This window comes from Myotis nattereri (genome assembly GCF_964212035.1).
Source record: "Myotis nattereri genome assembly, chromosome: X".
Taxonomy (NCBI): Eukaryota; Metazoa; Chordata; class Mammalia; order Chiroptera; family Vespertilionidae; genus Myotis; species Myotis nattereri.
The window spans coordinates 154,254,408-154,270,459 of record NC_138078.1 but is presented as its reverse complement, the minus strand read 5'-3'; the positions used below and the strand labels follow the sequence as shown (position 1 = coordinate 154,270,459).

At 39.1% G+C, this 16,052-nt stretch overlaps 1 protein-coding gene across 1 annotated transcript in view; it reads left to right on the top strand.

Annotated features, from left to right (window-relative positions):
* Positions 1-16,052, top strand: part of TSPAN7 (tetraspanin 7) — a 74,011-nt gene that overhangs the window by 51,753 nt on the left and 6,206 nt on the right. Inside the window, exons 2-6 of the mRNA XM_081081259.1 lie at positions 4,679-4,867; positions 8,379-8,453; positions 9,360-9,455; positions 10,885-11,040; positions 15,229-15,312. Coding sequence (XP_080937385.1) covers positions 4,679-4,867; positions 8,379-8,453; positions 9,360-9,455; positions 10,885-11,040; positions 15,229-15,312 — 600 coding nt within the window. The remainder of the gene's footprint in view (positions 1-4,678; positions 4,868-8,378; positions 8,454-9,359; positions 9,456-10,884; positions 11,041-15,228; positions 15,313-16,052) is intronic.

Sequence of the window (16,052 nt, the reverse complement as noted above, 5' to 3'; positions counted from 1 at the left end):
TGTCCACTGTGTTCTGCATCTCCTCACTATCACCTGTCTTCCAGTGTTGTCCTCTCATGTTCTAGCCTTAGCCCTTGTCATTCCAACCATCCTCTGCTTTTGTTTCCTGAGACACACTGTTCCTTTAGCTGTCACTTCTGGCCTGAACCCTCATTTGCAGCTCTGATGAACTTCTAAATTCTGAACTCCAGCTCCCCATCCACAATTGACATCTGAACATGTTATATGTGTCATCTCAAAACCAACAGAAAACAGGACCTAGAACAGAGAGGTTTCCTATTGGTTCTCAAATTCAGTTTTAACAGAATTTAAAATCCTCTTCTCTCACTGTTCTCAACTTCCCTATTCATATTTAATGATGCCACTTATCTCCCCACCGTGTATTGTGTGTTATCTTCCACACATATACACATAGACATAAAAATAAGGGAGAAAAAGATTGAATTGGCTAACATACTTACTTAGAAAGAAAAAGCTCAAAGCATATGTCTTGTTGCTCTTAAGATAGCAGTGTCATCATTTAAAAGGAAAGCTTGTTGTCATGCCAGTAAACTAATGAATTTTTGGAAGTCTGTGTAAAACTATAACACATGACTAACTGTACATGTTCTCTTCCCTCACCCAGCAACCACTTGTCATCTTGGAAAGCTGGCAGAACAGTGGAGTTTGCATCCAAAAATTAATTGACTTTCTACTCCCACTGCTGATGGTTTGTCAGTCATAGGAAGAACCTCATAAACTTTCTTGTGCTTATTTGCCCAATGGTACATCCATCACTATATTTCAGAGTGAATAAATTTGAATAAATATGAAGCTTGAGGTTCATATTTATTGTTGAATGTTAGAGATGGGGGAAGCACTGAAAATCAGGTTTGCCCGCTTCCTGATCCTACTGAACAAGGAACTGAGGCCCAGAAAGGTTAGCTGATCTGTCCAAGGCCACATAGCTAATTTGTGACAAAACTACAACTGAAATCATGATATTCTAACCCCCAGCCATGAACTCTTCCATTCATCTACCTTTTAAATATACTAGGTCTCCTCTTGCCATTCATCTGGGCTGAGTTCTCAAGCCTGTGGAAAAGCCCCAGTAAATTCTGGTTCTTAGTCTATTTTAAAACATTAATCATTTACACAATTACTTTTTAATAAAATAAGTTGTAAATGTGACAAATTCACACTGTTATTCTGATGACACAAGTTTAATCAGAATGTCTGTGGTCTGTGAGCACAAATGGGAGTGGGCTCAAGTAAAATGCCTCTGGGCATCTGAGAAACATGAAAGTGCAGTATCCCTGGCTCCTTTGCTTGTAGTTTTTTTTTCCACTCTCTCATGGCCTGGCAATTGTTTTATAATACTCACCCCAAGTTGACCACCACTACCACCACCAGATATGGTTTTACTCACCTCAGGGTGTACTATAGTCCAACCTTTTTCTTCCTTGTCTATTGAACCCTTTCTTCTTTGTCCTTTACATTGTTGTTCTCCAGATTACAATGCTGACTCAGATTGGCTAGGTTTTCAGAGAATTTCAGAGGGTAGAGTAGGTGGATGGATAACATGAAACTTTTCCCCTTGTCAATCTACAATTGGTTGCTTATTCATTCATTCAACAGACATTCTGGACATTGACTACGTGCAAGATACACAGCTTCTGCTCTTAAGGGAATCACAGTACTAGATGTGCATGGGAGGGGGAATAGAGCACAGTATGACAAACAATGGAATACTACAGAATAAGGTTTGTTTAAGAAGGCTGGGACAAGTGTGTACAGTGTACCAAAGAGTTTAGGATATAGACAGGTAGTGATAGGAAGGGTAACAAGCCTAGGTAATAGGACCATCAAGAGCAATGGCTGAGAAGCAATAAAGAATGGGAAGTGCACAGAGAACTACACTTTCCTGGAACAATGTAGAATGCACAAAGAGTCATGAAGGAGATGAGGCTGCAGAAGGCCTTACATGTGTGGAGTTTGGGTTTTCAAACACAATTTGTCCATCAGGAATGTTTGAGTAGAAGACCAACACTTGAGAAGGCATTTTCTCTCTAGATTGGTCTTAGATTCTTAGCACGTGGGTACTTGGAGGGGCCTAGCTATCCCAGTCTTCATGTCATTCAGTGGAAGAGTTACTTAGAGGATGACCAACTTGGTCAATGTCAAGATGTTGGATGGTTTTTCTCCCATGCAATAAGGTGCCTATTGGCAGTCTTTAAGAGGCAACCTTGAGGTTTGCAAAAGAAAAAAAAAAGAAAGAATGAAAGAAGGGGGGATATTTGTGTAATTTACATTAAACGAATATTTAACAAGTTGATATTATAGGCTTTGTACTTTACATGAGGAGAGATTTATTATACAAAGCAATGGTTATACGTGGAGAAATTATTTTTGGAAAGGAGAACAGGAATAAAAATGTTAATACTGTTTGCCTTTAAATCAGAATTTGTGTTAACTTTGACATACCACATATAATATTTGGTATGGTGGTAAGTGAACTTTATGAAATCTCTGGTCATAGAAATATATGATAATATCAGACTCAAATTTGGTCAGTAGTGTATACTTTCATTAAAACAATATCATTCTAATAATGACTGGTAATAGTAATGTGTGGACTGCAGCTGCTCAGTGTATGTCTGAAGTATTACTGAATCTTTAAGGACAGTCATGTGAAATTGCAAGTTTATACATGAGACCTACATTCAGTCTAAATAAACAATGATTAGCTTAATCGAATTTTTGCTTTTGTTTAACACATTGTGATATTTACAGCTTTAGGCAGATAGTGCAGAGTGGGAAGTGAAGGAGAAAGTTTCTCATTTTTAACTTAATTCACAGTATTTACCTTATGGAGAAGTTTTGTAAGTATTTGGCATTTGATGGATTCTGTTTTATAAAACAGAGGTTCTAAGACCCAGAGAAATGAAATATATTTGTTTGTCAGTCTATATTAAGCATTTACTCTGTGCCTGGCACTGTGCTAAGAATTGAGTAATAAAAGACATCTTATGCACTGCCATTTCTACCTAATGTTCAATTCAGTATGTTCTTATTCCTAATAAGTGGAGAATTGAATGTTACATTTTGATTCTGGTAGGTGAAAAATCTTTTATGTTTCCATTTGGAGGAATATGGAAGAGGCTGTTCAAGGAAGGTACTTTCTGTAGTAACCACCAGGTGTCAGCAGAGGACATGAAACTCTTGGCAACATTTGCGATCTTGGTTGTCTTAACTCACTAAGGTCATTTCCATTGGAACTTTTCAAAGGCAGTAGACCTCCACTGGGCCACTATCTCCCAAATAGTAGTGTCAGACATTTTTTCCTGAAGACTAGATCACATCCATTCCTTTACCTTGTAAAAGTTGCATTAGTTCCTCAATCTTTTCATGATTTCAAGCTTTTAATTCTTTCACGGTTAATATTTCTACAAAGTAGAAAAACGATTGGGGGTAGGGGTAAGGGAGTATCACCAAATTCTTGTTTCTACTGAACCCTTCTCCCCTAATATGTGGAGCCCACTCTCATAAGGAGTTTTCAGAGTATACGGAGAGAGGCCTTGGCATCTTCACTGGCCCAGCTGTTTGGTTCCTCATGCAGCATGTATCTGGTGGTGTTCACTTACAGATGTTATGGAACAGTGAACAGTGTATTGATCGACAGGGGAAATGTTGGTGAGGTGGGTATTGCTTTGTATCATTCTGGTTTTCTCCAGTTTCTCATCTGGCCTCCTCACTTGAGTGGTCAGGCTGGACAGGGAACTGAGGCATTTGGTATGGAGAAGAGCTACCTTGGACACCCAGGCTTTTTTTGGCCTCATAAGCTTTCAGAAGACATAGCAGAGGGCTGTTAGTTTAAATAAGTTGCTAAGCTACTAATAAACCGAAGGAGAGGCCAGTTTTGGAGCTAGAGACACAGTCAACCATTGGCTTCAGTAGCTAAAGCTTCAGGGGATAGAGAGTGAGGCATAGCATGCAGCCCCAAGTCTATTTTCTGAAGTAAGGACACAATTGGTGCAGGGTTCTAGAGTTTAGACATGCTGTAGGGATTTCTTTTGGCCTGATCAGTAGGGTTTGCCACATTGCATTAAAATTAATTCTAGGAGTTATTTGGATTCTTCTGTTGTTTTATATTGAATAAAGTAACATAAATAAGGTGGTGAATCAACATGGATTCAAAAATATTTTGAAAGTTTTGCTTTTGTAGAGATTTTTGTGAAAATAGTGAAAGAAAATTACTTTGTTCCTTAAAACATGTGAAATGTCCTTAAAACACACTATGTACACACATACCCTTGAAGAGGGTGGCTGACATTACTATTGGGGTTATACCTAGCTCAGCATCAAGTTGTGGTGCTCAGACTAGACCTAGAAAGTCTCTGAGAACTGTATTAGGATATACTTCTTAAGCAGCTTAAAAAGTTCTTTATTGTTGGCTTCAGTTTGGATTAATGTAGTAACTGCATATGGGATTGTATAAGATCTAATTGTACAAAATCATTGTCTTTGCTGTATGATGGCGTTAGTTAATGATCTTCAACCTTTTCTCATTACTTTAGGGAATCCTATAGCAAGTACCAATTTGTTCATACAAACTGGAGTTGTCATATTCAGACCACACTGATTGTCACCTCTCTCAGCAGCAGTCTTACACTCTCTTCTCCTGCCTTCCCATTTTCAGATCACTGGGGTGATCCTGCTGGCCGTTGGAGTCTGGGGAAAACTCACTCTGGGCACCTATATTTCCCTCATTGCTGAGAACTCCACAAATGCTCCCTATGTCCTCATTGGAACTGGCACTACTATCGTTGTTTTTGGCCTGTTTGGATGCTTTGCTACATGCCGTGGTAGCCCATGGATGTTGAAACTGGTGAGTATGTCACAACATCATACTGCTTTTTCAATTCCTTTTTGCAAAAATATCAATCACATGAAAGCAAAGTGGCCTTTCTTGAAGCCACAGATAAGACCTCAATATTCATTGATTCTAATTTTAGTCCAGACTCTTACATAATCCATCCTTTAATCCCTTAGAGGGAAAAACAGCCCCAAACACAGCCTGGCACAAAAAAACCAGTCCTGGTCCCCTGAGGTAGATGATGAGAAAACAGTGTCTTAGAATGTGATGTGCAGCTTTGGTGGGCAAGACAGCATCCCAAACATAAGCAGTCTTTAGTCTCCAAGTTCCCACTGGAGAAATACTTTCTGTGTCCTTGAACTTGGCTGTTGATGCATGGGCACACTCTTCTCAAAACCTTCACACCCTGGTTCTATGGGAGTTGAATTAAGCCAGAGCTTCTCCACTCAATGGAGGGTTGATGCAGTGCCAACTATTGGCTACCAGGACCAGTGCTGGGTACCTTTACTGCAATAGGGCAGACAGAGCAGTGATGTTTCCCAAAGAATAAGAATAAGCTGTTAAAAGGTTGTTACTGTGATACTTAAGTTTTTAATAGAATAGTTGCCTAAGTCTCTACTTACTGTCCATGTTCCTCATTAATAAAAGTTAATATTAAAGGCTTTTATAGATAAAAGGTAGCAAAGGCATCTCCTAATACTTGAGAGCTCATTAGCAAAGTGTCCACCAGTACTTTGTTGTTGGTGCTTCCTCATTTAGCTCTAGGTTGTAGTAGCATTTAATACCATGTAGTGATAGATGTGGGTGTAAAGGTAATTCACTCTAAAGGAACCACCTTCCAAAGTGGCACAGGTCAGTGTCTTTGTTGACAACCTCATGGAAGCCACGGTTGATTTGGCCACTTTCTCTTCTGCAGACCATGCAGGAAACATGCCCTGGCCACCATAGGCACATTTACTGCTTTCAGCTGTCACTCTATGCTAACACCCCAAGTTTTCCTTCTTGTGTTCCTTACAAGCATTAGGATTTGTTTTAGTCTAGTATATTAGTCGTCAACTTTGGATGCACGCTTAAATCAACTGGGCAGCAAGAGGAGAATTAACTTCAAATGCATAGTAAAGAAGGATTGCTAAATATTCATCTGTGTAAACAATAATGGAGGAGACCTGGTCATGAGAATTGACTGATTCTGACACTGTCTATGTGTTTAGTGGCAAGGATGTATCCTCTTTAGACCTCATTTATGAAAGAATACTATTGGACTAAAAATTAACAAGGTTTCTTCCAGCTCAAATAGTATGAGTGAAGGAGGGGCATAAGAGAGGATACAGCAATGGAATAGTTATCTCTGGCCTCTCCTGAAGATGGTGCCACACCATGCTACCATTTTCTCCTAACACTTGAGAACTTGTTAGCAGATGAGCCTTTTGGGGAGTACAAAAGGTTTTTATTTTTTTTTACCTTTAAAAAATTATCATGTAGTTCCTTTTGTCTGCCAGATGCTGTCATATGTGCATACTACATTTATTTCTCACCATCTCTGTGAATGAAGTATAGATTGTATTTCCATTACAGGATAAAGTCTTTGAGGTTAAATAACCTGCCAAGGTTCATACAGCTAATATACCAGTATAGAGACCTGGTATTGGAACCCATAAATGTCTATTTCCAGAGCCAGGATAGTTTTTACTACAGTATTTTCATTTGGAGAAAATTTGAACCCTACCATCTGTATTTAGCACAAGCTCTTCCCAATAGACTTTGGCTAAGACCTTGTGAAGGAGAAGGAAATGTTCTCTGGAAGGTTCTGGTAGCAGGGAACTTCCAAAAGATGGGATATTGCTGATATTGCTGATGAGAGAGGAAGTAACTTGATTAAGTTTCAGTCTAGAATTTTACAGTCCTCATTTAACCTCATTAATTGCAAAACAACTGAAAATAACTATTTTCACTTTGTGGGGCCTAGGGAGGCTGCCTCTTTCCTAAGAGTTTCGCCACAGAAAGGCTAGGGCTCAAACTTAGGAGGAGTTCTGGTGGAGTCTAGGCCTGGTATAAGAGTCTCCCTAGAGTAAAATGTGCTTCTAATTGCATTTTGTACCAAGTCAAGAGAGAGAAGTTGTTTATATAAGGCATTCTACTCATAACTGTGTGCTTCATATTTTAGTGGCTGTATGTCAAGTGTGTAGAGACTTTTGTTACTATTTCAAATGAAACTGGCATTTTAAGCCAGTATTTCTTCCGTTTAATATATGTACCACTAGCTAAGAAAAATAATTTATGATCCTGTGTATATATTTATACTTTACAGGACATGTGTACACTTTACAAATAAGTCATATGGCCATGTGCAGTCTATCTAAATTCCACAGCATCATCTAGGGCCATTCCAAATATTGAGGGCTTTTATATAGTTTGAGATGAGAAGAAGCATATTGTAAGACATATGCCTTGTAGGAAAGGAATCAATTCTCTTTCCTTTCATCTGCTTTTCAAAGTCACAAAAATGGAAACCATTAATGTCTCGTAAGTACCATGTAATATCCCTGAAATTAGGCATGCACATGCACACACACAAAATCAACTTGGAAAGTACAGGAAGCATGAAATGGGAAAGAAGCACTAAGGGTTTTAGGTGCCTGCAAACGTTGTTAGTCAGTAGTGTAGCATATTGGCTTTTTAAAAGACTATTAACTCCATGTACTGTGCAGAACAAGAAAGGTAGGTATGTAGCCTATTGGCCATTGTTGTATATGCTGCATTCGAGTATGACCACCATATTAAGGAAGGGAGGTCAACCTGTGCACATTCTGATTCTTCTGTAAGTATGGGAGGGATACAATTCCAAAGGGAGAAGTTTTGAAGCCATTTCCTGATTGGAAAAAAGCAGGGTTGCGCCATGGCTGTGTTTGCCCATATAAGGGCCTATTGTATAGAAGAGAGGGCTGGTTCTTATATCTCCTGAAAGCAGATTCAACACCAGTGAGTGGAAGTTACAGGTAGGCAGACTGTGGCCAAGAGAAAGGAAGTCTTTCCAGCAGTTGAAACAGTTTGAAAACTAAATGAGCTACAAGGGGTGGGTGGGTAGAGCTGGGTTTGCAGATGCTAGATGAAGGTGCAGGCAGATGCCAAATGACCATAAAGAGGAAGGTGGTATGAAGGACTCCCAGACAGGGTGAAACTGTGTCCTGTGACTTCCAGAGTACTTTCTAGCTCAAGGATTCTAACATTAAAAATAATGAATACCTAAAGTTGTACAAAGCCCTTTTAGATTTCTCTTGGTCAACCTGAGCTGATAGGCATGATACTAGTCCCAAAATGCTTCCTCCTATTAAACAGACATATTCCTATATTGGGGCTCATGTGGGTAAATCTGGAGAAGAGTATTTTTAAACTTTTCCTTAAACTTTGTCTAGGGAAAAGGAGGATTTGTCTAATTCTCCCTGACAAGAAGTAACCTACCCAAAAGAAGCACTCTTCCTAATATTGACATATTTCACTTTGTTCCTGCCCACTTGATTTTCAGTATGCCATGTTTCTGTCCTTGGTGTTCCTGGCTGAGCTCGTAGCTGGCATTTCAGGGTTTGTGTTTCGTCATGAGGTGAGTATACACAAAGTGGATCACTCAGTTAAAGAGTCTTTGGGAGGAGGAAATTTGAAACCTTTTGAAATGTGTATAGGGCACATATAAGCTAGCTGGCATCTCCAGTGGTATTGCTATTTTCCAAATATCACATATTATGGACTAAAATACCAATAAATTTCTAAATGTACAATTTAACCAAACTCAAAAACTTAGTTGTTGATCCTCACTCTATTTCTTTATATAGTTATGAGTGCCCTGGTGCATGGATCCATGCACATTGAAAGGAAATTAATTAGAAGAAATATTTTAATATCACTATTTGCCCTTTCTCTATAATAGAAATGTCAACCAAATTCACGATGGACAATGACAGATCAAAACACATGTGTGCGATTGGCGCCAGCGAGAGCTTTATCATGCATGTGCGAGTCAACGTTTATTTTTAAATTGCCAGTGCGTGTCATATGTACTGGCCAGTCGGTCATTCGGATGGACAGTCAGTCACTTAGCCATATATATATATAATGAAATTATTCTCCACCTTGTTTTAAAGCAGTGACCTTCAATATAGATTAAATACTCCTTTTAGGATAGCTACGTCAGCAAAGCACAAGTGTGTATCTATATAACGATTTCTGAGACTGTGAAAGCAAGCCAAACTAGTTGTGTCCCAAAGGCAAAGTGCTAGATTTCCCCAAAGCAGCCTGTGCTCTCTTCTCTTCTCCCCAGAGCTCCTTTGGGACACCCCTACCACTTGGGAGGTAAAATCTACATCCCAGTAATGAGGAGCCCTGCTGTTATGCCTGGTGGTGGGGGAAAAGGAAAAAAGATAGTCATAATCCCAAACCCCTACAGCTCTTTGTTTTTAATTTATATGTAAAATTTTAGATTTCTAAAGCTATTCATCCCTGTCTTCCATAGATTAAGGATACCTTCCTGAGGACTTACATGGATGCCATGCAGAATTACAATGGCAATGATGAGAGGAGCCAGGCAGTGGACCATGTGCAGCGCAGCGTAAGTTCCAGGGAAGGAGTTGGGGTTGGGAACTGCCTGTGAGGTGTGGCCTTACACTTGTGTGCTGCTGCTGATTCCTATTCTCAAACTTTTGATCCCATTCCACTTCCAAAGGTTAGGGGATTTGTCCAGGGTCCAGTTATCCAGGTAATTTCTGTCAAGAAGCATCACTGGCTCTGTTTGTTTTTTATAAGTAAGGATTGTGAGGATTCCAAGGAAAGTAAGTTTGACCTTAAAATCTGAAGCCTTGGAAAGGAGGTAGGCAGTGAGTATATGACAGCCTTTCTTAGAGTTGGCTCCCGAAGGTTGGCATTCTGGAAGTGGTGTCTAGTCTGGGTGAAGAACTTGAGTAAACTACCTTCACAGGCTTTTGCAGCATACTGGGGATAGAGAGTGGACCAAGAAGAAACGGAGGGTCTGTCAGGTATATGAATAGCCCAGACAGCCTGGTGCTTTACAAAGGATATGAGGAAAATCGGTTTCCTGCCTATAGGCGCTCAGGAGGCGGGGGGGGGGGGGGGGGGGTGCTGGTGCTGAAGCCTGATGCCCATGAGGATCACCTGGGAAGTTTTTTGGTATTAGGGTGTTTTTTATGTGCTTCAGAAGCATTTCAATTTTGGGGGGTAATTTATTTGATAAAATTTCAAACTTATCCAAAAAAAAATTTGTAAGGGTAGTACAAAGAACTATACACCTTTTACCCAGATTCACTAATTAATTATATTTTACCCCATTGGTTTTAATATTCTCTGTATTAGCAGTTGGCAAATCTTTTCTGTGAAGGCTCAACTAGTAACTATTTGAGGCTTTGAGGGCCATGCAGTCTCTGTCACAAGTACTCTGCCTCTGTACCACAAAAGCAACCATAGATAACACGTAAACAAAGAGGCCTGGCTGTGTTCCAATAAAACTTGATTTATGAAACTAGGCAGCTGGTGGGCTATAGTTTAGCAGCACCAACTCTCTTTCTACCTCTATGTGCATTCCCCCCCCCAAAAAAACCCAAAACAAAACACACACACCCATTTATTTACTTCTTAGTATAGATCCTTTGAAGAGCTTTTTAAAATCATTTTTGCCTTGGCTTCCCCATCAGCAGTACTGATTGAGTTGATGTATACACCTTTAACAGCACCCAGCTGACACAGGTGATTTTGATGCATAGCCAGGCCACTGCTTTGATTTAAGGAGGTCATAAGAAAGCCAACACGACCCATCATTTAGAACTTTCTTCTTTGAGTTCAAATGGGCTTCCCAGTGAGAACAATTGTTAGCGGAGCTTCAGCTCATCTTTACTCACCAAAGCTATGCCTGTTGACTCAGAGGCTTGGCCCATGTTTCTCTTTTAAAAGTTACAGGGCGGTGAGTGAGGAGATCACACAGTCTTTGATCTGCCACACTTTGATTCTTTCTCTTTCCCTGTTAACAGCTGAGCTGCTGTGGTGTGCAGAACTATACCAACTGGAGCACCAGCCCCTACTTCACAGAGCATGGCATCCCCCCAAGTTGCTGCATGAATGACACTGATTGTAATCCCCAGGATCTGCACAATCTGACTGTGGCCTCCACCAAAGTTTACCAGAAGGTACTTGCTTCCTCTCGGTCCTGATGGGATCAGTGGTGAATGTTTGGGGAGGTCATTTTTGTTTTTGTGAGATTATGACAAGTAGGTAAGAAATGGTAGTCTAGGAAGGAGTCAAGAATCTGCCTTTGTGGTCCTTTATTGCCTAGAAGAGATACTTGAGGCTCCCCACTTCTAAGGAGAAAGCTGTGACTTAGTTCAGCTCCAAATTCCTCTCCCAGCAAGAATCTACCAGGCATGGTTAGGAAGGTTTAGCAAGTGGTTTCTGTTAAACCTGATGCTGATGTCAGACAGGGAATGCTGGCTTTCTTCTTTCTGGGTGTCTTTTTTCTGCTTAATATATCTACTAAACATGAAATCATTTACAGCTGGGTGTCAGTCCTTGGCAGGAAGCGGGGAGTAGAGTTGACAGACAGCATCTGTTTCTGCTAGGAGGGTGGCCTTTATTTTAGGGAGGTCGCTGTCATAGGAAAAGAAATAAACAACTCCAATCCAACTCACTGTCAACATCCTGACTCCAAAAGAAATTAGAGAGGAAAAAACTGGCTAAAAGATATTTGAAAGTTAGTATGTAGTGGAGTTGAGGAATATGAAATTTCAGTGGTCAGAAAAGGAATATCAATTCTTTATTCTGTTTACATAGAATATGTTAAAGACATGAGACAAATGCATGTGAAGGCCCTCTATATTCTTAAATGTTTAGAGAAGTGCCAGATAGAAAATATAGTTTGGTAAACAAGAGGGAGAATAAAACCCTACTATTGAATTTACTTGTGGTTATATGGCCATCAGGTAAATTTTCTTATCTTAGATAAAATTCCATTCTTTAAGGTCTTTAAAATTCTATGTGATCTGGGCCAACTACTGAATAATTCATAGGAGATAGCATTTTCTCAGGATCAGAATGTTAAGATATTGGTTTCTGTATTTTACCCATTTAATGTTGGTATTTGTTGCATAAATACTGCAAGGCATTGTTGCCATTCTAGAAGCTCGGTTTGTCATGCTGGACTTATGACTTTGCTATTGGATTGGGCAGGTAAGCTGTTCAGTACTGACATCTGTTCCTACTGAAATTTTCTTATGAATCTAAAGTTTGAAGCCCATTTGCCTCTCATCAGTAAGGTAACTTCTGCTTTTTTTCATGGACATCCCCATTAAGCACTCATACATGTCAGTATGCTGCCATTTTATGAAATGCCACCTTACTTAGCACATGGTGGCTACTCTGATGTATAAAAGGCAAGATGAGCTTTGTTGCAGGGAGATATTGGTGTACCAGAGCCTCAGGAGGTCATTTGTAGAAGCAGCAACCTCAACCTTTGATAAAAGTATTTTTTATACCCAAACTTCCTCTTCTTTTGTGCAAGTTGAGGGTCTAGAAGTCCAGATCACAGGGTCTGGAGTCAGACTCCAGGTTAAATTCTGGCTCAGCCACTTTCTGGCCATGCAATGTTAATCAAGTTGCTTAACGTTTCTCAGTCTTGTTTCTCATCTGTAAAATGGGGATAATAATAGTTCCTGCCCCTTAGGATTGATAGGAAGATTGAAGAAGATAAAGTATATAAAGCATGGTGCCTGGCACAGAGTAAGGACACAGTAAATGTTAACTATAATATTAACTATTACCTGTAATATAAATGTCATGACAATGATGGTGAAATTTTTCTTCCATTAAAAATGCCGAAGCTAGTCCTCATAGGAAGGATCATATAAAGATGACTCTGGCTCTTATCTGACAGCCTGAGAAACCTACCTTGAACAAATAACTGAGAGAGAAGGAAGGAGCTGAGAACAGTTAAGAAGGATATTTATTGTTTCGTTTGGGAGACAGATTTTTATTTTGATTCTGTTAACAGGATCATGGCATGTCTGCAGGTTCAGTTGGCCAAAAGTATTGGCTGAGTTCCTCCTCCATAGGAATTCCTTTATATATTTTTTAAAAATATGTTTTTATTGATTTTAGAGAGAGAAAAAGGGAGAAGGAAAGAGAGAGAAACATTGATAAGCTGCCTCCTGCACACACTCTGCTGGGGGTAAAGCCAGGCATGTGCCCTGACCAGGAATCAAACTATTGACCTCTCTATGTATGGGACAGTGTTCAATCAACTGAGCCACACCAGCCAGAAAAATATTTGCCATAATAACCCACCTCACTTCTCTCTAGTTTTTTATTTATTTATTGGGTTTGTGTTTCCGTATTTTGAGCTGACCTAGTACCAGTGTTGATGTGAATTTCATTCCTCTACTGGACCATCGACAATCACTGTGGGGAGAAGATCCAATAATAATGGCCAGCATAGCAAAACACTGTCTTAACTACTATCATTTGGGAAATGGTTAGAATATTCACCACCCTTCTCATTTTGAATTCTTCCTAATCAAAACTGCTCTTTCTTCCACTGTCTTTTGAAAAATAGTGTGATATATAGTTTCACTAGTAAAAATGAAATTATCAAGCAAGCCTCTACTATAAAGAGATAATCAAATTTCAAAACTCCCCATGGCAATAATGTATTTCCTTTCCCAGCCCTGCCCTGGCCTTCAAATTTATGTCAGGTAACTAAGGAATATAGTTTGTCCATTGCATTAAAAACATGTGTCAAAGCACTGCTGCTAAGTTAATGCATCGTTTTCTCTGCAAACAGACTGTGAATACATAAAATATCACTTATTAGAAGACACAGCCTTGGCAGAATTTATGAAAAATGTTAAATGGTTAAATTTTGAATGAAAAAATGGGAGACACTGTTCTTTGTTGTTTTTTTACATGTTATGACAATTTAGTGTGCCTTTCCTGATAAACAAGAGTCCCTTTTACTCTGTTTTGAAATTAATATCTTGATTTTTACAGACTTTATACATTTCAATTGAAGCTCTTTTACAGAAAACAAGAAAACGACCAAGTCTTCCAAAAAGCTGAATATGTCAGAAGTCTACGTTGATTTGGCTCAGTTTCAAATGAATATACCTATAAATTCAATCTTGTTTTTCATTCTCTCTCACTCTCTCTCCCTCCTTTCTCACTCCCTCCCTCTAACTTCCTCCTCCTCTCCCTCCCTGCTGTTTAATCTGTGAGGCTTTTAACAGGAAGAGTGAGTTTTTGCCTCTGCATTATGGGTGATATACATTTGGTGTCTCCTGTCTGTATTAGATTGATAAAATGTAATCCAGTATGTTCAAGGAAATTTTCCTTCATTTTATGGGTAAAGATGTTGTCATCAGAAAGGAAAAGTGACTTGTTCAAGGGCATATAGTAAATTTGTGAGAAAGACTCTAGAACATAGGTTTTCCCCCATTTTTTAAAAAACAAACATAATAGTCTCTTTTGGAAGAATCCTAAAATGCCATAAAGTAGGCAGGCATTCAAACACCTCTCTCTTACCAGATGATTTCACTTTATCCAAAATTTTTCCATTTGTTGTTAAAATGCTTTTAACTATGATTATGATTCTGCCTGTTCAAGGATGTGAAATGCCTTTTCATCTATTCAAGTTTACTTCTGTGTCTATAGTGTTTACTTCATAGGTCTTACAGATTCATTGCTAAATTTAATTCTACTACTGAAATATTTGCCAATGAATATATAGTTAACCCTTGAACAACAGGGGTTTAACTAATTGCACGGGTCTGCATATGCACTAATATTTCCCCCAGTAAACACCTGTACTATTTTCAACCATGGTTGGGAGTCCGTGGATACAGAGGGCCAGTTGTATGCATTGATCTAAGCCATTTTATGTAGGGGACTTGAGCACCCTGGGATTGTGGTGTCTGCAGGGATTCCTGGAACCAAAACCTCTGAGAATACTGAGGATCAATTTAAGTTTTGGGGGAGTTAAAGTTATATATGGATTTTTATGCAGGGGTTGGCACCCAAGCACTGTGTTGTTCAAGGGTCAACACTATATATATTGGATTTACTTTAAAATAACTCAGCCAAGGGATGAGAGATTTAAATGAAACAAGATTAGTCATATGTTAATTGTGATGTTAGAGAAAGGTTCACTTGGGGGCTTGTTGTACTACTCTGTATATTTTTTTGTATGTTTGAAATTTTTCATTAGTTTTTTTTTTTTTTTAAGTGTAAAAAGAATGCTGGTAAGTTCCGAGGGTGAATTACAAACTTTAACACAGTCCACTCTGGCCTGGGTAAAACATGCCTCTGAGACTGTCTCTCTCTGTTTCCAGGGTTGTTATGATCTGGTGACCAGTTTCATGGAGACTAACATGGGAATCATTGCTGGAGTGGCTTTTGGAATTGCATTCTCCCAGGTAGCCCCTGTCTCCTGCTCTCCTTTCCCTCCCTGGTCTCCATACTCTGCCTGCCTCACTGTATCTTGGGAAAGGCTGATAGATGGGGTCAGAGCTCCATGCTCATTAGTCCTTAGGTCATCTGTTTATTGATTTTCCTTTTTTAACCTAAATGAAGTTTTGCCATCAAGGGAATATTGGTTACAGTTCAATTAATGACTAGCTCCAGAAAAACAACTTGCTTCTTCTGTAGGTCAAATGGAGGTTAACTGAACAAAATGCTGGCTTAATTGGAGCATAAACAACTCCAAACATCAAATGGCTTATCTGGATTGGGGAGAAGCCTTTTTTTCCTGCTTGACCTATCACTTTTCTGTTCTTAATTCCTATAGATTATGCATGAGGTCTCTCCCTTTAAAGAAAATCTAAATTTAGCCAACTTCATTTTGTGATCATTATTTTAATCTCTAGGTTTGACTATTATTTCTAAAGAGGAAACCAAATTTCTGTATATTACATTTTATATCCCTTTATCTCTACCCAGCTTCTAAAAAACAGTGCGAGAGGTAATTATGCAAACTAAGGATGGAACAAAATTAAGCTAACCAGGCAGTAAACTGTCCCACAAGCTTCTGATCTCCTGGCTTAATAATATACTGTTGCTATAATATTACTGTGGGTAGAAGGATTGGCATATATACTTAAATAAAACCTTTATGTTTTCCTTAGAATTTTTTTAGATCAATAGATCATTTTTCCAA